This window comes from Labrus bergylta, chromosome 1 (assembly GCF_963930695.1).
Source record: "Labrus bergylta chromosome 1, fLabBer1.1, whole genome shotgun sequence".
NCBI classification, from domain to species: domain Eukaryota; kingdom Metazoa; phylum Chordata; class Actinopteri; order Labriformes; family Labridae; genus Labrus; species Labrus bergylta.
In genome coordinates, this window is record NC_089195.1 from 28,952,700 (window position 1) to 28,974,282 (window position 21,583).

The window sequence follows — 21,583 nt, forward strand, 5'->3', positions numbered from 1 at the left end:
TTCACTTTCACTGTTATTTATTGTTGTTTTTTTACGTTCCAGCGACAGATACACGACACAACACGGTACACATCCGGATATCTGAGCAGGGAAAATGTTGATGCTTTGGTTGTTTCCTACCATAATCAAAAAAAGTGCAGTAAACTGAACTCGCGAGCTGTACACACGTGCATTGACATTATACTCTTAAAAAAAACAAAAAAACTCTGTACAGTATATCCAACACCTTATGGCCATGAGGCGTTCACAAGCAGAGAGGAGCCACGGTCCCTCTGGTCCTTTGTCTTAAAATATAAAAAAATAAAAATAAAAAAAAAACAGAAAAAGTGCATCAAATAATTCAGAAATCCTAAAATCACCACGCAACAACTGAAGGAGAAGCAGTTCAAGTTACAGTACTCATCAATGAGTTATGACCTCATAATAATTCAGTTAGTCTACAATCAACAGGTATCACTGCTTGTGTTGGAAGTGTGTAAGGGAAGCAGCAGCAGCAGCAGCAGCAGCAGCACGGTGGAGTCGGTTGTTTTTATGCTCACAGATGTTTACAGTGTTGGAGAGCGACCTCGACTCAATTCCATCAAACCTCGCTCAAATGAACGTGGAGAGTGGCTGCAGAGATTCTGAGAAGACCGGAGACGCCTTCACCCACAGCAGGCGGAGAAGCCCAACTCAAACATAGAGCCACACACACACACACGCACACACAAACACACACACACACACCTCGGTAATCACAGCGGCTCTGAAGGGAAGCAGAGGGGAGGCGAGAGTTGTGTTTACATGTTTGTGAGGAGGGGAATAAGGTAAGTTAAGGTGAAAACAGATTTCTATTTTAAAACATTTTATGTTTACATTTCATGTTGTTTACCTCACTGTACTGGTTCCTGTAAGTTCTCACTCCTCAGGTTAGACGAGGATCGTTGCTGATTAAAATTTGTAAATTAAAAATGCTAAATGATTGGACTTGTGGAGCTCTTTTCTAGTCATCTGACAAAAGATCGAGTACTGCGGAGTCACAGCAATTATTACAAAGAAGGTTTGTGGACAGCTGGAAATTAGAATGACCTAAATTGAAGATTTCTAAGCAATGTGTAAACCTTTAAAAACCCTTTTGTGTTTCTGCGTTGAGGAAGCACGACATGTAAAGAAGCAGCAGGAGCGCCACACACACACATGCAGACACACACATCGCTGTTCTCCCCCGCTGGCTCTGTAAACGCCTCTGTTTTCGACCTCAGACGGTGGCACAGAGGAGGGATAACTTTGTCCTCCCATTATGCCTCTGTGAGTTCATAGTGAAGGAGAGATGTTACAAACTGACAGTCTGAACAGAGATAGAAAGTGTGTTTAGACTGTGGGCGGTCCAGAGCGCAAAGTCAGAGCTCCCTATTGGTTCTTTTCTTAGTTATCATCAGAATGACCATCAGGTGTTTTTGTCAAAGTAACATTTTAACACCTGCACACGGGCAACATTTCCAGAACGTTTCAAAACCCTCCTGAAAGTGCAAACAAAAGAGTTAAAGCTAATTTGATCCTCTTCTTAAAAAAAAATTCTTCAGACTTCAGCAAACAAACAATTACAGTAAAATGCAGCGATGCAAAATGAATCATGTATCTTATTCCATGTGACGTCTTCTTAACTGATTTAAACGATCAGAAGTGTCTGTTCCTGTATTGGCAAACCCTCTCCTCTATTTCTCCAGCCCTGTGAACACCTGACTGAGGGTGGATGGAGTTGATGGAGGAGTGTTTATTTTATTTCTACTGTAGATGTGGTGCTTCATGCTCCTTTATCTCCCACCTAACAGCTCGGTTCAGGACTCGTCATCTGTGGCACTGGGGGAGCGCTCCTGGAAAAGAGACAAAAGGAAAAGTAAACATGTGTATCATATTTTTTTTTTAATCTGCGGTTTGACCAAAATTCACCCAATAACACTTTGGTCACTGGATGACAGCACTGGGATTCATGATTCATCTTTATTTATTCAATAAAACATGTTTGAGCAGGCAGGTAGAAGGTCTGCTGGATAAATCATATTAGAGAGAAATGCCTGAACCTCCATCCTTTGTTTCCGAACATATTACTCATTTTTGGCTCGACTTTTCCCCTGCAGCGTTATGCCTCTTCCCACAAGTCAAGTCTAAGTTGTGTAATTTTATTGAGACATAAACAGCTGAGTCAAGCTGCTTTATAGCGTTTAACAATCTTGGTGAATTGTCTTTGAGTCGTACAGAACACCGAGTGGTCGCTATGACAACAGAAAATGCTTCAATTAAGTCTCCACCCGGGCTGTTTCCTGCCAGCCTCCTGGTAAAACATCTGTGTGAAGACTGAATGCACCGATGTGTCAGGAAGTATACAAGATAATATTTCCTTGAAAATGGGGTGCGGGGCGTGGCTGTGACAGGTTTTATTTACTTGCAGTCAGTTCATATCTCTCGTTCATTGATACTGTGAACATGTCCAATAATGCCTATTGCTTATATAAAAGTCATTTTGGTGAATGAGACGATTTGAGGGAGACTTCAGAGGGCAGGATGTCCTGAATTTCCCAGTGATGCATGTTTGCAAACAGCTGCAGAGTGATGTACCTCTTCCTGCTCGTCCTCCGAGTCATCATCACTAACTACAGGCTTGGCTCTGGTGCGTCCCATTCGTCTGCTGCGACCCTTCCCACGATCTCCACCTTTGTCCTTCCTTCCCAGACGGATCTTCACTTTCACTGAGCGAGCTGGAGACAGAGACACACACACACACACACACACACACGAACAAACAAACAACATCTTTATGGTATCATAGAAACTGTAGTATTTTATATGAAGTGTTACCAGACCATGTTTCTGAGGGACAGCTGTCTCATAATTAAGGCTGTCATGAAAGCAGAGTGTTATACTTAGATGTGATGGGAGGAAAAAATTATACCTGTCTCGATACCATGGCAACAGAAGTACAAGTCCAAGGCACCCATTATTGGACAATGCCTCATTTTTTTTAATTACCAAAGATTGCAAACAAACACTGCCTCAACTAACTGAGTCAGAAATATAAAGTGACAGAAAATGAGACACGTCTAACTTTTTAGTACATTTGTGTTTTGGATGTCATTTTAAAAACAGACTGAGATTGCACGGTGAAATGGAAAATGTGATCGTCTACGTTCATCATACGGACATGCTCACTTTCAGACTCTGATCCTTCATCCAGTTCCTCTTCCTCTTCCTCACTGTCCTCTCCCTCACTCTCCTCCTCCTTCTCGATCTTTTGCCTCAAACTGGTGAACACTGACTGGAGGACGATGGAGTCTTCATATATCTGCTCACATTAGAGAGACACAGTAGAAAACCGCTGTGGTCATCAAATATTATGTACATACACAAAAACTCTGACAGAAAAAACAAAACAGCTAACAATATCCACGGTAGTTGTCTGTAATATTTGTGAAAACAAGTTTCCTGTCAAGGTGTGATGGGAGTTAACAGCTCAGCTTATCATAAACAAGATGCATCATTTCTCCAGAGAAGAACATCTGTGGCTTGTCTAATCAAGTCAAGCAGTGTGTAAGTGTTATCAGTATGACTGTTGGTAGATTTACAGTATTCATTTAGTCATGAGTGACATTAGACACGCACTGAGTGAGAGCAAAGTACTGTACTCTACATTCTTTGAGGAAGTAAACTTAGATGTTTGACATTTTGCTCACCACAAAAACAAGCACCAGCATCATCCACAGAAAGTCTGTTAGCTCTTTTAAAGGCAGGGTTTGTCATGTCCTCCAGATACACTTTTTTAAAGGGGCTATATGTAACTTTCAAAAATACTTCGTTTGTAGTGATGCCGCATGGTGCGAACCGCACCAGTAACCTGTTGCTCGCTCTCCCTCGCGTGCTCGTCATACGTGCTCGTACGTACACAAAGGAGCATCATCATCGGCCGTGAAACACTGGATATTTACCGGCATAATGTTTACAGAGGAGGTAAGTGGTCATACACATGTGAAAGTCTGTGAAGGAGTCTGCGTGTCTGTATTCATTCTCAATCCTACAAACGACAGACTCTGCAGGCACTGGCTGAGAGCGGGAGTGTGTGATGAGTTTGTCCGCCTTGGAGAGCTCTTAGGGCGGATAGAAGTGTGAGGAAGACGGCCTCTGGCTGTGGAGGTGAAGACCGGGAGTGTGTGATGAGTTTAGTTTAGTTCAGTTTAGTTTATTTGCACATTTTTTGAAAGAAGAATCAAACAGAAAATTAAAAATAAATAAAAAATGAAACACGTGCAGGTGAGGTAGAAACCCATGAGGGCTTATCTCAAAACCTCACCTTAAGAGATTAAACAAAGTTAAAATAAAATACAGTAAAAAATAGAAAGAATATTTACTATCGCAAATACAGTTTGTCCGCCTTTGAGAGCTCTTAGGGCGGATAGAAGTGTGTGGAAGTCGGCCTCTGGCTGTGGAGGTGAAGACCGGGAGTGTGTGAGGAGTTTGTTCTGTTGATCTCTGTAAGCGGAGCGGAGCGAGGAGGACGTTGAGAACGTGCAGAAAATGTCACTTTCTGGAGCTTTCGCGGAAAATACGACCCGGGGAAACTTTTTAATACAGGCAACACAGATATACAGTGAACATCTACTTTTTCACATCAGTTAACCGTTCGCTTATTAATGGCCGATAAAAAACGATTTATACATGTTAAAAGTTACATATAGAAGCTTTAAGATTTTGGTTGAAACTGTCTTTAGGTCCCGACAGAAATGAATAACTCGTGCTCTGAATAAGGAACGAAGACAATCCGTCATCTGTAGCAGTTTGTAAGCTTGTAAAAACTTCGACCAATGTCTGCCACGAGGTACCAATCTGATGAACCAATCAGACGCCTCCCTGTCTCCCTGCTCATTCTTTATCTATCTTTTTATAAAGTGTTAAGCCACTTGAGGCAAAGGAAATACATTTAACTTGGATGAACTACTCGATAGGGAGCATCACAGATTAGGGAGTACAGATTCTGTGTATCTGTGTTTGTGAGTAAACAAGGTCCACACTAAGTCTCACCAGCGACCCCTCCAGGTTGAAGGTCTGAGCGTTTTGGAAGAGCAGCATGACGTCTCTCTCCAGGTCGCCCAGACTGCGGTAGCGATGACCTCGAATCCTCTCCTGAAGTGAAGATGCATCATGTTTAACATGTCATGAGTATCAGGTAACCTAATGGATCTGCTCATTCAACACAGCCACAGCTTGATGCCTGCTCTGTCCTCTGCTGCAGTCTCCAGCTCACCTTGATCTTCCTGAAGTCCACCGGCTTGCGGATCAGCTCGTAGTACTCAGGCAGCTCTTTTCGAGACGGCAGCTGGATGAACACCTCGCTGAGCTGACGCCCGCTGGTGCTGCAGGAAATGACATCACCAGAATGAGACGAGACATCATCATCTGAAAGCTTCGTATTAATAATTGAATTCAGCATTGGGGATTGAGGGCGTCAACATTTTTGATACTGCGATACTTGTCCTTACTTTTCTATACCAGGTGTTTTAAAACGATATGTCTCTGTTACTTTAATGATCCAAAGTACTGAAGATTTAAACAACTACATCCTTTCATGACAAAGGTGAACGGGAAAGGAATGAATCCATCATATATAGAAAAAAACACCTGCACTGTGTCTAAACTGCACAAATATATTTGCAACGTACCCAAATGTGTATTTGGGCAATTTAGACACTGAATAATTAAAGGCAATGAGAAAGGCTGCTGCACACTGTCTCACTTCATGCTTAATGGATAGTTCACAATGGCTGCAAACACCAGCCCCATGTTTCTGTGCAGAAAAGTCCAAATTCTTTTACACACGTCACAATGGACGTTTGATTTAGTGAGATTCCTGTCGATTTCTGAGAAGTTTGGTTTGATCAAATATTTTGCTGACAGTTTTTATTTTATTTCAGAAACTGTGTGAAGAAGTTGTGAACAGTGTTTGGTGACTCTGTCTGTTAAGTAACATTTCAGAGAAGGTTAAACTTCACCTCTCTTTGGACCTTTAGCTGAGCGGGAAGGCAGAGTATGATGGTAAACATTTTCCTCACAGAGCCTCAGAAACATATGCAGGGAGTGATTCCCAGAAAATACTGCAAAATAGAGCAACGACTGATCTGTAATCGAGTGCTGTGGCCACAGATCGACTTCCTGTTCTGGTCGTCTGCTACCTGTCTTTATACTTGATGACGGCGTCCACGATCTTCCTCATCTTCTTTGTGAGGGCGGGCGGGTTGGGAGAAAGTTTCTCAGCGGGTGGTCGTCCTCTCTTTCTCTGCCTTTTTCCATCGTCATCTTTGTCCCCCCGCCCTCGACCCCCTAGGGAAGAGGAGGGACCAGGGAGGTCCAGGTCGCGGTCCCGCTTCCTCTTACGGGTCGTCTTTTTGTGACGCACCTCTTCCTCCACCTCCTCTAGCGTGCCCTCCTCTATCGCCTGCAATGACATAGATCCATGTGACACTAAGAACCCTTTAAAACCAAGATTTGTATTTAAAGTTTTAATTTTGATGTAAATCTGTCGATATGAACTCACCTTGAGCCACTGCTTCTCGGTCAGAGAATCGCTGTAGTCCACCTCTTTCCGCTGCCTGGATCCTCGTCCAAACATTTTCTCCTCCTCCTCCTCGCAGGTTAACCGTTCCACCTCGGCGTCGTCCTTCATGATCCAGGTGGGCAGCTCGTCCTCCTCCATCAGTCGAGGCTTTCTCCGGGGATTTCGGGCGTCCTCACGACGCCGGTCCAGGTCCATTCGCTAAGGGAAAGAAGAGGAAGAAAAACAGGGGGGAAACGACTAATACATAGGGAGAGGTTGTTGCTTCAGTTTGGGAGGTTAGTGAGGAAATGAACCAGCTGTTTTCTTTTTAAATCACTGACCATAAATTGGTCAAACTCCTCCTCACTCCTTGCAATCATCTGGTTGACCGTCTCGTCATCGGGCACCTCGTCCTCTTCCTGAATACAGCAGACAGATATTGGCAATCACAGCACAAGAAAGCAGACTCTTGAAAGTTGTGTGTCGCAGGTGCACGCACACACGTTAATACGTAGACACACTTCCTGCCCCCAGACCTCGTCTTGCTCCTCGTGCTCCAGGATGGCTTGCAGGAAGGCCCTGCGCTCGTGGCTGGAGGACTTTTGGTCAAACATGCCGGCCTGGATGACCTTCTGGTCCACATTTAGTTTGTACTTAGCAGCGGCCAAGATTTTCTCCTCAACACTGTTGATGGTGCACAGACGCAGCACGCGCACCTCGTTCTGCTGACCGATACGGTGGGCTCGATCCTGAGCCTGAAGGTCCTGGAGCCGAGAAGGGAAAAGAGAACTAGTGTACACAGCAGGAGCCGAGAAGGGAAAAGAGAACTAGTGTACACAGCAGGTTGAATGTGATTCTGGGAGGTTTGTTGGAAAACAAGGGTGGGTTCCTCCAATATATAACATTACAGTGTTCGTGAAGGAGTTTACCCACCGAGGAATCTGTCCAACAAGTTGAAAATAAAAACATCAAATTCCATTAAATTTATAATTTTTAAAGAGATTTAATCCAGAGCGAGACTCGTTCTTCAATTCAACAAGAAGGAACTTCAGCCTTTGAGAAACAGGAATGAAGCAGCCACAAGCTGCTGCACTAAAATAAGTTCTTTTATGTAGCGTGTCCTCATCTTTCAGCTGCGCTTTGTGCAACCTCTGCTCAAACATTCTGACTCCTGGTAGTTTTCTCCTGAACCCTGGATCATGACATTTTGAGGTTTCTGGGTGTCCGTGTACATTTTTTGTGTGAGTAGAAAGTGTCTGCCGAAACACTGGTAGCATCTTTTATAAAAGGAAATAAACGTGCATCACACCTGATGAGGGTTCCAGTCAGAGTCAAAGATGACCACAGTGTCTGCAGACTGCAGGTTGAGTCCCAGGCCACCAGCTCTGGTGCTCAGGAGGAAGATAAAGTATTCCGACCCCGGCTCATTAAACGTCTTCAGTAACATTCCTCTGTCCTCTGCCTTCGTAGTGCCTAACGTGTGAGGGATGGAAGATATAGAACGATAACAAATGTCAGTAAAAAACAGTAAATATGAAGGAAACATTTATCAACACTTGTATGAGATAACTCTCTGACCATCCAGACGCAGATACTTGAAGCTGCGATAGGCAAAGTAATCCTCCATGATGGTCATGAGTGATGTCATTTGACAGAACAGCAGCACTTTGTGGTTTGTGACTCTCAGCTTTGGCAGGATTCGATCCAAAACCTCAAACTTCCCCGATGCTCGATACAGGTCGGGACTGACAGAGAGGAAGGCAGGCGGGTCGATTACAGGGGTTAAAAAGTGTGTGTGTGTGTGTGTGTGTGTGTGTGTGTGTGTGTGTGTGTGTGTGTGTGTGACGTAAGGTGTAGCACTCACCCCGTTACTATCCCACCAGAGAATCCTAAATGTTCAGAGAAAGATTCCTGCAAAAACAGACCAAAGCATTCTCTTTCATTGAGCCTCACACTTCTAATTCAGTCTATTTAGAAGATATTAAAGTCAAGTCTCCTTAAAATTCATCAAAGTGTCAACTTTTAGGATCAGTTAACAAATAAAGTTTTCTGCTTTGATGTCTTTTCTGCTCCTTAGAAATCATCAACATAATTTATTAACTTCAAGGACAGTGTAATCTGTATCACAAAGCCAAACAAAGAACTGGAACTCTTTCCTTATTTTTCACCACACTCCCCGGTAATACCTCTATTTGTTGGAACATGTAAGGGTGGTTGCAGATCTTCCTCAGCTGCATGATGGTGTTCATCAGCGTCTTTGTGCCTCCTTTACCCTGGAAAACACAATGAGACAAACAGATACAGTAACACTGCTCATAAGATCCTTGCAGGCACCTTGATGTCCTGATCTATGAAAACCGCTCTAGATTCAGTACCTAGATGGAGTTTTCCTTTAATGTTGAAGTGCAGATCACAGTTTAAAATCTGGATCAGTCACTTGTTAAATAAATCATCCAAAAAGCACACATTTTAAAAACTATCAGGCTGCACAACCATCATCAGCGGTGATTCTAGAGTCTGTTAGTGCCACTCGACAAAAGCCCCTCCAAACAGCGTTCATCACCACCATCATGTTATAAATCTGACACCTGAAAAAAACAGTGAGATGTAGAATACAATAGAATAGAATACAAAAGAACTGTATTTGTCCAAAATGAGGAAAACTATCTTTGGCTTTACAAGAACAAAAACAAGATGACAAACAAGACAACATTTACTGTAAGTACATTAAGAGCAACAGTGTGAAGCATGGAGTCAGCAGCAGAGCCGCAGCCCCCTCAACACGTATACATTTTTTTTAAATTCCAAAGTTCACACAAGTATTGTTTTCAGAAACATCAGAAAACCTTGTAATTTCAAAATATGAAGAGAAATACAAACCAGGACAATAAAAACTTCAATCATTTTCTGCAAATGATGCTCTAATGTAAAACAGTCAGTGTTCACATTACACTCGGCTGCTCTGCTGGCTGAGTAAACTAATGTTAACCTTCAAAGCACAAACACAATCATGTAGTACTTATTACAGAAGTGATATTTTTAAGTGCAGCTCCCTCCCATAATTAAAGCTACTTAATAGAGGTACCTTCTTGTCCTTCTCTGATCCATCAGTGAGCAGGACTCCTTTGGCCTGCATGTGTCTGTACAGCACCCTCTGAAGAGACGACATGTCACACTTGATCACATATTCCACCTGAGGGAGAGACCAGACAGATATAATGAGTAAAACAAGCAGAAGTAAAAGTTAGAACAATCAAGGAGATAAGCTGAATATCACAGATTTATTGTGAAACTGATGTGCACAGGAAGCTGGTGAATCTATCAGCAGATGACAGTGAGGAAGAGGATGAGGAGAAAAATAGTCAAAACTTGAATGATAGTTTTGTGTGGCGCAAAAGCTACTGGTACGGAGGTGTGTGCAGATTCAGAGCCAGGAGTTTTAGGATTTGGAAGTCACAGGCTTCACGTGCAGAGATTTACAGGGATGGCAAGGGAAACCTTTTTAAACCTTTGACTACATCTGTCAGCGCCTCTCCACAAGACTCTCAAGGTAAGAGTGAGGTCAAAGTTGCATGCATTCCAACCTTACTGTTCAGACTGAGGTGGCATTGTGAAAGATCAGACTAGTATCTAATTTAGGACAACATATGAAGGTGGCCAAAACCTGACTTATAGGATCAGATATCATGTGACTTGTGCTGTTCAAACTGTCATAAAAAATCCGACCTGAGTCACACATGAGCAAAAAAAATCTTATTAGGGTCACTTTTTTTTAAACACTGTTTAGCATTTCTGTAAAGACTTGTTGTGCTTGTGCTGTTGTTGTTGTGTGTGTGTGTCTGTCTGTGAGTGTGTGTGTTTAAAGGAGTAAGCCATGCCTTCTCTGGAAGCTGTGCCTCCACCTCCTTCTTCAGCCTGCGCAACAGGAAGGGACGTAGCACTTTATGGAGACGACGGATAATCAAAATGGTCTCCTCTTCATTTAGGTCAACCTGGAGAAAAAAAAGATTTTAAAATCCATTTCAAGAGTTTAAGAAAAATTCTACAGCTGTGTAATTCTCTCGACCTTCTCTCCGGTCATGGCAAACGGAGCGTTGAACCACTGCTCGAAGGTGCTGCAGCTCTTGAAGATGGTGGGCAGGAGGAAGTTGAGCAGCGCCCAGAGCTCAGGCAGTTTGTTCTGCAGCGGCGTCCCTGTCAGCAGGACTCGCCGCGGGGCCAGGTAGTGGGTGTTCAGGACCTGGGTCAGCTTACAGTGGTGGTTCTTCATGCGGTGGCCCTCGTCCACGATCATGTACTTCCAGCGGATCTGGAGAAGAGAGGACGGAATTCATTTACATGCAAAAAAACACCCAATCAGAGTGGATGTCTTGACCAGATTGTCTTCATGAAACATGCTGGCTCAGTCCCAAGCCAAAGCCTCGAACCAGCAAATGGGGAAACACTTTTTTTTTTTTAAAAACAATACCCACCTTTGTGCACAGTCAGGAAAGCCGTTATGACTATTTGAGTGTATAGCAGCATGACGACCACAGAAGACAGTGGGTGACGTGGGGGTGTCAGTGTGAGGCAGCAACTAGGAGAGAGGACTGAGATGCAGCACAGGGGGGAGGAGGCGGTCAGATTGGCCAGCTCAAAAACGTTCAGAGGAATTTGGGGGAATTTGGGAAAGTGGGAGCTGATAAAAAAAAAACAATGCAGTGAAAACTCAAGCCTAGTCAACTGATTTACTCAAACACAAATTAGCAACAAAATGGAAATGTCTAGAGGGACACAACTGAACTTCATCACACACACACAATGGGCGTGATCATGTGTGTCCCCCGGCTTGTGTTTGTTGGGACATCCCATCTCACCTTGGCCAGCACTTGTTTGTCCTTGATGATGTACTCGTAAGTGGTGAGAAGGACGTTAAACTTTCCACTGCGCAGCTGAGGGACGAAAGCTCTTCTGGCAGCAGGAGAACCCTGAAAGCAAATATATATAAAATAAAACAAAAAACATCTTTTAAAAAAAAAAGGCAAGTCTGTTTTAATATGCTAAAATCTCAGAATCATCTTCATGGATGAATAAAACAAAGGAAACCACAACATGTTACAATCCAAGCTAAAATGAAACACAGCCTACAAAACATGCTCAGGGTTAGGATGCTATGGTTGCCATGGTTGCAACTCACCTTGTAGGACACTTTCACAACTGTGGGTGCCCACTTGTCGAACTCGTACACCCAGTTAGAAAGAGTTCTGTCAAACAGAGAAAGCGCAGCTGTAATAAGTAAGCGGTTTCTGTGATGTCCTCTGGTGATAGAATGTTTTGTGAATATTTGAGTCAAAAAGCAGTTTTCACACATGCACAAAATTCCAGAAATTTTTTCGAGTTGAGTTAATGTGTGAAAGAAGTATTCAGGAAAAATCAGACAATTCACTGTGAGCAAGGGGGGTGATGGTGATGTTTGTATTACTCGACCGCTACGATCCTCATGCACACAAACAAGCTGCTTCATACTCTTTTCTGCTCGCCAGTATTTTCATTTCCACTTGTTTTTTGAAACTATGACAGTGACAGTGTCATCGTAGTCATTATAGTGTGTCATTACTATCCTGAATTGCTGCAGCGTCTTTTTTAAGCCATGACTTTCCTCCTGAGACTCCCCTCAACACGTTCAAGTTGGGAGGGACATTTCTGAATAAGCAGCTTTGGAGGATTTCAGTTATAGGCTGTCTTGAATTTTTTTTTAGAAATGTTCACGTCTTGCATGTTTTCAAAAAAACAGCTAATGAGGATTATCTTACGAGAGCGGCACGATGATGAGGTAGGGTCCATTAAGACGTTTGAGCTCCATGAGGTACGTGATGAGGGCGATCGTCTGGATGGTTTTTCCCAAACCCATCTCGTCAGCAAGGATCCCGTTCAGATTATTGTTGTAGAGGGAAACCAGCCACTCCAGACCTTTAATCTGACACATAAAACAGCACGTTTCATGTCAAAAACTTTAAACAGAACTCAGAGATGTAGAACATTTTCAAAATAACTGAACGGTGGAGAATTCAGGGTTACTGATTGGACTAGATTTCTTCACCTGATACTGCTTGAGTTGTCCATTTATTAACAAACTGGACTGTTTATCCACCCTCTCTGTGACAGCGTGAGCCACCGCATAGTAAGACTGCAGGCCCCGAGCAAACGCTGCACCCATGTATTCATCATCCACATCCTGTTTAGCATTTCTACAGAGGAAAAGACACATGACATTACTTTTTCAATGACAGCATGAATTTATTTGGTGGAACCTTTTGGTAATATGTAGAGTTCAGTGCTCCATCTCTGTACTCACTCAATAATATGTCGGACATCCACCTCGGACACGTCTTCACAGTCAGGGTCTGTTATCTTCTTCTTGTCATCCACCAGAGCAGTGGATGGCTGAGGCTCCTCCTCTTCCTCCTGCAACCCAGCTGGTCAGTGATTGGATCAGTGAACATGAAGCAGGTTTCAAACATGTCTATCAAACAACCCACCTCCTCCTCTTCCTCCTCCTCACTGTCTTCACTGTCTGAGCGGGGCGCCACCTCGTAACTGGACGACATAAATAGAAATACAATTTACAAACACACCCGGTACCCGAACATTTCAACTGTAAAAGTCTTTATGCATTAAATATATTAATGGCTGAAAGTCAGTGGACACCCTATTAATAATTGAGTTCATGTGTTTTAGCCACACACATAGGCTTGTCAAGTACAGCACCTTACAGACAGATGTACTTCAGAGATAAGAAGCTGAGCTGTGCCTAAGCACTCTTCACTCCTAAAGTCCAGTTCGTTTGAACCAGTGTGAGTGCTCCGATCCGTGCTCAAGCACCGTACACTTCCCAGGCCCTGGCACGCTTGGAAGAGTTGTGCTTCGGCACGGTACAGTTCATGCACGAGCACAAGCACGTTCTGTCTGTATCTGACTGAAATGACTCCAAATAAGACACAAAGTAGCTGTCATGTGTTGTTCTCCGATGTACAGATGCAGACTCCACCACAGATTTTTTTTTTTTTTTTAGAGTCTGCCTGTCTAATCGTGCTTAAGCATGATACGGGACAACTGGGCTTAGTGTGAGTGCACCCTTAACTTTAGCATGGTAACATGTGTTAGCATATCATCATGCATAGATGTTAACAATAACAGGAAGTGTGTCATCTTGATATTTAGCCTGTTATCATAGTGTTTTATAAAATAAAAGTCGGAAAAGTCATGTTATTTTCGATTGATTCTTCCTTTGTGAGCCATGACTGTGAAGGCATTGTCAACATTCATACTTACCAACAACAGCCAAACAGACACACCTCACACATTGGCCCACACAAGTCATCCTCACCCTGGGTTCATCTCCAGCCATGTGTCCAGCTGTCCAGCTCTAGGAGCATCAACTCCTGTCAGGATGTTCCCACTGTCCACATGGATGACCTTCACAGGCAGGTCGCTCATCTGACTCGTCTCATCCAGAGGCTGCAGGAGAGGAAGCGAGTTATCGTTTGGAGCAGGCTGGATCTCAGATGATTGGCCCCATTGTTGTGTTGGACACTTCATATGGACACTGTTGCCTTAAACTTCAGTATTGTAAAGGGTGGTAACATGGTGCAGACATCATCATCAGATTTGTTTATGACATTTTTATGCTGGACTAGCTGATCAAGATGTTGCCTAGTTACAGTGAAAATAAAGAACAATTCGCAGATTGTCGTTTTTGCTGATTTTACAAAAAAGAACATCATTAGCCCCTGAGAGTTTGTGGTGAATATCATATATGTGTGTCTTATAAGAATGTGTCTACAGAGACCACTGAAAGCAACAACACAAAAATAATATGTGCATTGTGAACCCAACATAGTTAAAGAGCAAGTACTATATATCTTATCAACAACATGAAAAGATGCTTAAACTACCTAAGTCAACAACATTTTGTCTCCTGCTTCACTTCAGCTGTTGTGACTGCTCACCTCTCCATCTGGACCCAACGCAGGAGTTTGACTTTCAGCATTCTCCAACTGCAACAAAAGAAGAAGTTGACTGATCCCAACAGAGATCATTAATGAGAGTCATTGATCAACAGAAACAAAGATCACTGGTGCTGAAGCTCTGTGAATAAATGAGCAAAAATCTGGTTTCCCTCACTACATAAAGTTGATCCCTCTTTTGTTTTCCATACCTTCTTCTTTCTCTTCTTCTTCTTCTTCTTCTCCTTGAGCGCCTGCGCAGCTTTGTGAGCTCTGACCAGCTCGGTGAGGTTGGCGACGTACTCGTCAGTTTGCTGCAGCAGGTAGGCCAGACGTTTATCCTTCTTCTGGTCGATCAGTTTACGATAGCCCTCCTCATCCTCAGCCTGGGAGGACACACACATACCCAACGTGTTGTTTAACGCTGTTAATAATGTGTGTAGTGTGTAATAGTGTCTGTGTTCTGCTGCTGTGATTTCTTGTTACCATGAGCCTCCTCATCCTCTCTTTCTCAATCCGCTCGTTCTCTTTCTTCTGCTCGCGCTCGGTGTTGGCGTGGTAAGTGGCCACAGCTTTGGTCAGTTTCTGCATTTTGCCCGTGATGGAGCGGTGATACTCTTTGAAGTCTTTGGCGTGTTGAAGGATGCTGTTGAGGTACTCCTAAGAAAGAGGAGCAAGTCTGTGTGAAGGGCAGGGAAGAAGAAAAACACAAGACACACACTTCTTCTCTCATCACAGCCGCAGTTCATCCGTCTACCTGATGTTTCTGCCTGCGTTTGCGCTCCTGCTCAATCTTCTGCTGTTTCTCCAGCTTCTCTGTGATGCGGGCCTCCCGCAGAGACTGACGCTTGCTCCGCTTGTAGGCCTTGGCATCAAGCGCCGTCTCTAGAGCTGTGTCACGACGCATACACACCACCACTTCTTGACGCAGCTGTTGATGGTCATGCCAGAGAGAAACATCGAAGCCCACTTTTTACACCAATACTTAAAAACACACGCATCGGATGTTCTGGAAACTTAAGGCTAAGATGACAATGAGAAGCTTGATGTTGTCATGCCGACCTGTCTCTGGAAGTTAAGCAGTCGCAGGGCTTTGAGCTCTATGGTAGCTTTGGTACGTAAATCACCCGCCAGGGAGCCCGGCAGGTTCTCCAGTTCTGCAATGCGATGAGTGATACGAGCCTGTAACCTGATGGAGCAAAGACAGAGCTGCATAAATGTATGTGAGTCCAAGACAAATGTCCCTACAGCGATAATAAAGTGCATCATATTGTATTAAGCTTTATAAGGCGTAATTGATTAAAACTTCTGTCGTACCTGTATTCCCTCTCCTGCAGGATCTCCACTGGGTCGAGGCCGCAGGGCTTCTGGATGGGGGTAATGCGGTTCTGCTTGGCGTGGTAAGGCATCATGGGAGTAGGCTGTGCCGGCTGTCCGGGGGACTGGGTCTGTGGAGGCATCACTGGGGAGGCAGCAGGGGGAACTGATGGAGGGGCGGGAGAGGGCCGGCCGGTGGGCTGAGGGGGAATCAGCTTTTGGGGTGCGTTGGAGGGGGCTGCTGCATTCACCATAGGACCTGAGAGGAGGGAAGGAAAGGTTAAAATACTGTTGTATGTGCTACTGTAGTCTACAGATTAAAAAGTGGCACTCAAATACACAGATTTTTTCACAGCTGGTATATTGGCGAATCTAAACAGGTAGTTAACATTTTGTTTTGATAGTGGTGTCCAAATAAGTCATAACAGGGAGGTATACTGTACTGTACTGTACTGAACTCCAGGGCTATGAAACTGAGATGTCCAACTGATTCGCGTTTGTTTGAGTGATTCTCAACTAATTTATTTTGCCTGATATAAAAATATAATTTCTGCAGAGAAAAGCGTCCATAAACACCGATTAAGGATTGGCAGATGGACTAGTAGTTTGGTCGCGCCCCTTGTATGAAGGCTATAGTCCTCCAAGCAGGTGGCCCGGTATTAAGTCTGACCTTTCCAAAATGCCATTCCCCACTCTCTCTCTCTCCCCCATATCGCCTTCTCTATCAACCATCTGTTCAAATGAAGGCATAAAAACAAGCCCAAAAATATTTTTTCAATTACTTTTGAGCTTTGACTGCCTTTAGGTCTATAAGGAGGTACGCTTACAAGAAATATTCTTACATGAGGCACGGGTAATAACTGGAATATTAATGGTCAGCTCTCACTCTGCCCCTCTTTTCTACCATCTGAGGTACTGTATGTTGTCCAAAGGGTGACAGGTGTAACACTGTCTTAAAGTAGCACCACAAACCTTCAGGCCAGGACTTGGGAGGTCCATTTGGGTTTGGTCCCTGCATCCCAACTGGAGTACCGGATGGGCCAGGAGGAGGCATGTTGGGACCCATCATTCCTAAAGAAATACATAGGTGCAGTTACTCTTTTAGTCTGACGGGACATTTATAACACAGTCCTTTAACTTGTAAGATGCTTTCTACAGAAAAAAAGATTTAAAGATGGAGACCAAATGTCAGCTATCCATCACACAGTAGGACATTGTTTGTTGATTAAAACATGAGTACTAACCATGAGCTCGACCATAGCCTGAGACCATTGGCCCAGGTCCGGGTCCTGCTGGTCCAACACCCGGCCCGCCTCCAGCTCCTGGGCCCAGGCTGGGCATCGGCTGCTGCTGCATCCCAGGCATCGGCCTTTTCCCCTGGACAGCCATCTGGAGGTGGTCCGGCAGGGGCTGACCCCGGGCCAGCATCTTATAAGCCATGATCTGGGCTCTGAGTTGGTGAAGCTGGTTCTGGTTAAAGGGAGTGGGGCCACCAGGACCTCCAGGGCCTGCAGGGCCCACAGGTTCAAGCCCAGATCCAAGGCTGGGGACGCTTGAGCCAAGACTGGGTCCAGGACTGGGGCCTGGGCCTGAGCCTCCCGGGGGGCCAGGTCGGTTATTGGGACCCAGAGTGTGTTGATCTCCACTGGGGCCGTCTAATGGTGCTGAGGTAGAGCCAGGACCACCAGAGGAGGAGGAAGAGGAGGAGGAAGGCATGAGAGGTCCAGAGGGAGGACCATTTGAAGGGACAGGACTGGAGTGGTCAGAGCCACCAAGAGGAGAGTGGTAACCTGGAGACAGAAAGACACAGAGTAACCACAAAGGATTCTAGTTTTTATTTATGATCAACCTGGGAAATGCGGAAAATTTAAAATACACATTTTCTGGTTGGAAGGAAGTCAGTGCAGTGAATTCCTCAAATCTTTTTTTTTTTTTTTTTAAGATTCATTTGTGGGCTTTTTGTGCCTCTATTGGAGAGATAGGACAGTGGATAGAGCTGGAAATCAGGGAGAGAGAGAGAGAGAGAGAGAGAGTGGGGAATGACATGAGGGAAAGGAGCCACAGGCTGGATTTGAACCTGGGCCGCCCGCCCTTGAGGACTACAGCCTCCATACATGGGGCGCACTAACCACTATGCCACCAGCTCCCCAACTTCCTCAAAGCTTAAAAGAGGTATGAAGATCAATTTTATTAACTTCATCAGACAGACGTGTTTCTGATCTTCATACTTCAAGAGTTGCTGGAGCTTTTTGACTCTCCATGTTCCTTGGTAGTTGGTAAAGTTGTGGCAGAAAACCCCACCCCACTCTGATTAATATTAAATGAGGTTTAAGGTGCTAAGTGGCAAGCTTCAGCAGAGCCTGACCGGCTGTTTCCTGCCTTTATACTGAGCTGACTAGTAGCGTCATATTTACCGTAAAGACACGAGAGTTGATTACCAACACGTCTTAACAGTTCCACAGACACGAGCCTGAATCCTTTCCAAATAAACAAAGAGTAATTCCTTGAAATCCCACTTATCTGTTACATCACAGCGTGTGTTACTCTGATCCACAATGACCAGCCTGTCTGACTGACTGTGACCATAACGTTCATGTATCCCTTCCTTATAGCTTCTGCATGCAGAGGTTGAAGAGGAAAAGTTGCCAATTTCTGCACTGGTTTGAGTCAGACAGAGTTGGTACTGATTGTTTGTGTTTTAATGTTTAAAGGTACACATTCAAAGTTTCTTAACAATTAATATCAGTTTAATTCATGTGTTGCAACAGCAGAAACACTCCCAACGATCACACCACAACAGATGTGTCATACTGAAAAAGACTTGCCTTGCGCAAGCCTTGAAAGCATGACATTGCCTCAGACATGTCCCTGTGGCACGCCTACCTTGCGAGTGTTGGTCTAGAGGACTTGGCGGGGGGCCCATACCGCTGTGCCCGCCCTGTCTCATGGACAGTCCCTTCATCTGACTGAAGCGGCTCTCCTCACTCAGGCTCTTCTCATGCATGCTCTCCATGGGCTGTAGAGGAAATCAAACAGAGATTAAATGCGTCCCTCTGTGGGGACATGACGAGCTAGTAGCAGCTTCAAATAAAATAAAAATCTGTTGTGTTAAAAAAACACTTTGAAACAGAAATAGTCATATTAAATGTTGTGAAACAATTAAAGTAACAATATCAACACATCTCTGGAGATGGCTGTTAAACAGCGAGTCTGGATTGTTTCAAAGTGTCTGCCTGTAAAAGGACTTCTTTTTTTTTTTAAGTGCTTGCTCATTGGTAGATCGATGTTGGGTCACTGTAAATAATATTGGAAAAAACAAGTCTGGACCTGCTCTTTCTGTAAAACATCATGAGATCATTTGTGTTGTGATTTGGCATTATACCAATAAAAAACGACTGATCTGAGATATTAAATGATAAGAGAACACACTTGAATGTGAAAAATATAAGAACGTCTTCAACATGCATTGATTCATATGAACTTATTCAGAAGTCCTAATGTGTTATAATACTATCGTAGGCTAAAGGAAGCTTGTGACTATTGAGGAGCCACATTGGAAAAATGACTCTGCTCACATCGACACAGAAAAAAATGCAAAAATAAAGATGAGAAACGGTGGAAGTTCATTCAATTTAATTCAGATGGGCTTTATTAGAATGGGAAACATACATTCAGATTGACAAAGCTAGGATGAAAATAAAACAGAAAATGCATTTTGCAAACTAGACATGTAATAATCTTTCTATGTGAAGGTGGCATTTAAAAAACCTGATATGCAAAAATGACCCTAAACACATTTTATGTACATTTAAAAGAAACCGCTGACCCTGAATAAATATAAATAATATTACTGGTGTGTCTCAGTGACACAAGCAGGTTTTGTTGTTTGCACGTTCTTACTTTGTGCAGTGGGTGCATGCTCTCCTGGCCATAACCAGAGGGTCCAGGCTGAGAGTGTCCAGAGGAGGGGGGGCCAGGGCTAGGGCCCATCATACTGTGAGAGGAGCCCGGGGAGGGCCCAGGGCTCGGGCCAATCATGGCCCCAGGGGAGGGACCAGGACCAGGGGAAGTACCTGGGCGAGGGGTGCCTCCCATGGGGGGATCTGGGGTGGACATCGCCCTGGATCTCCCGCTCCTGGCTGAGCAGCAGGGACCTGATGGAGAGTAGAGAAATGACAGAGAGAGAGAGAGAGAGAGAGAGAGAGAGAGAGAGAGAGAGAGAGAGGCGGGAGGATGTGGTAGAGGAGGAAATGTTGACAAAAGTCAGAGTTGGCAATGCAATATGCAAAGGTAATTAGTAATAATAAAATACATTTAGATGTTGCATTAGACAATATTTGAAAGAAAAAAATGTCATGGTGTGTAACTGCACATCTGACTTCAACTTTGCTTTCATGTGTGCCCCTAATCTTTTGCAGGGCAGGGGTAAATTTTGTCCAACGCCCCAAGATAAGGAATCCTCCTGCTGCACCAAATCACCCGTTAGGTGCATAATGTAAAAACAGCTGCTGCTCTAACACTGCACTTGAACGGAGCAAGGGGAAATACAGTCAATTATGTAGGCTACATGAGCCCATGCCTCTGACAATTTCCTCTTGTCAGACCATGAAAGGGTGTCTCGTTAAACATAAAAAAAAAAAAGAAAAAGAAAAAGGGGAATGGCGGACTGTGCTTGTGAGACTGACCTACCCGCATCAACAGGACAGGCGGATCTGCGTGGATTTCTGCGCTCCCGAGTGTTTATTTGAGGGAGATGAAAGAATACGCAGACCGTTCTCGCAATTAGTTTACTCACCCTCTTTTGAAATCTGCCTTCAAGCGTTGATTTGTTTCACCGACGTGGCTCGAGCGCCCCCTCCACCGCTTCTATGACCGAATGTCTAGTCACGGATGACCAGCAGCGCGCATGCGTCAGCGGCGACATCAGCGCTCGACTCACACTGATTATAAAGTATGATTCTTTGTATATTATATTTTACAGGAATATGACCTTTTTTTTTTTTAACATAACCCTGAAGACATATGTACCGAGTCAGCCAGTTTTAATCATCTATAAACCGACTTATTATCTGAAACCTTTCAATTATTCTAACTTGTGAACCTTTTTTTCCCCCGGAGATAAATAAAGTATTTCTGGTTCTGATTAAATTAAATTTGTTTTGAAAACCTGTTTTTATTTTTTAAGTAGGCCCATTTCAATATTTATCATAACTTCAATGCAGACTTTAATGCATTTTTGCGAGGCTAAAGTCCTTTCTACGTTTGGTGCATTCTTGAAGCATTCTAGGAAGTCACATTTTTATTTTTATTTAAAGCCTTTCTGGTGAATTTCTAAGAACAGCAACTTTTAAAACAGACTGAAGTTAGAAAAAAAAATCAAAAGTCTCCAGCCTGTTATACACTGAGCATCCAATCTGTGTTAAACCATTAGATACAAACTGATGTCCATGGATTACTCACTTATGATGACTTCTGCACTTGTTCATTTCTGTGTTAAAAAAAAAGAAAAAAAAAGAATGGCACTGACCAATAGGAGGCATTGGAGTGCCATGAGCGGCCTTTCAGTCCATGCAGCTGAGAAATGTTCACAACCTTACACGGGACCACAGTGAACGAAGGAAGAATAGTCTCCATTGTAATGAAATGTCTCATTGGAATGACCTGCAAAAACAAACTGTTGTTGACAAATGTGATAGATGCTCATTCTCATCTGACATTTTGA

The 21,583-nt window shown here is 43.8% G+C and overlaps 1 protein-coding gene across 1 annotated transcript; it reads right to left on the reverse strand.

Annotated features, from left to right (window-relative positions):
- Window positions 1–20,900, reverse strand: LOC109994357 (transcription activator BRG1). Its single transcript, XM_065958458.1, has 34 exons — window positions 20,657–20,900; window positions 19,762–20,015; window positions 18,745–18,877; window positions 17,106–17,651; window positions 16,834–16,932; window positions 15,862–16,120; window positions 15,607–15,733; window positions 15,302–15,475; window positions 15,031–15,204; window positions 14,757–14,930; window positions 14,548–14,595; window positions 13,926–14,056; window positions 13,078–13,135; window positions 12,894–13,003; window positions 12,639–12,786; window positions 12,352–12,515; window positions 11,736–11,802; window positions 11,416–11,526; window positions 10,626–10,868; window positions 10,438–10,551; window positions 9,645–9,752; window positions 8,746–8,832; window positions 8,424–8,470; window positions 8,138–8,304; window positions 7,869–8,032; window positions 7,063–7,323; window positions 6,901–6,978; window positions 6,560–6,778; window positions 6,198–6,460; window positions 5,273–5,381; window positions 5,050–5,151; window positions 3,187–3,319; window positions 2,596–2,735; window positions 1–1,853 (listed from the first exon to the last, which is right to left on the reverse strand). Exons 2-34 carry the CDS (start codon window positions 19,975–19,977, stop codon window positions 1,818–1,820), a joined length of 5,010 nt encoding a protein of 1,669 aa, XP_065814530.1. The 5' UTR covers window positions 19,978–20,015; window positions 20,657–20,900; the 3' UTR covers window positions 1–1,817.
- Window positions 20,901–21,583: the final 683 nt, after the last annotated feature.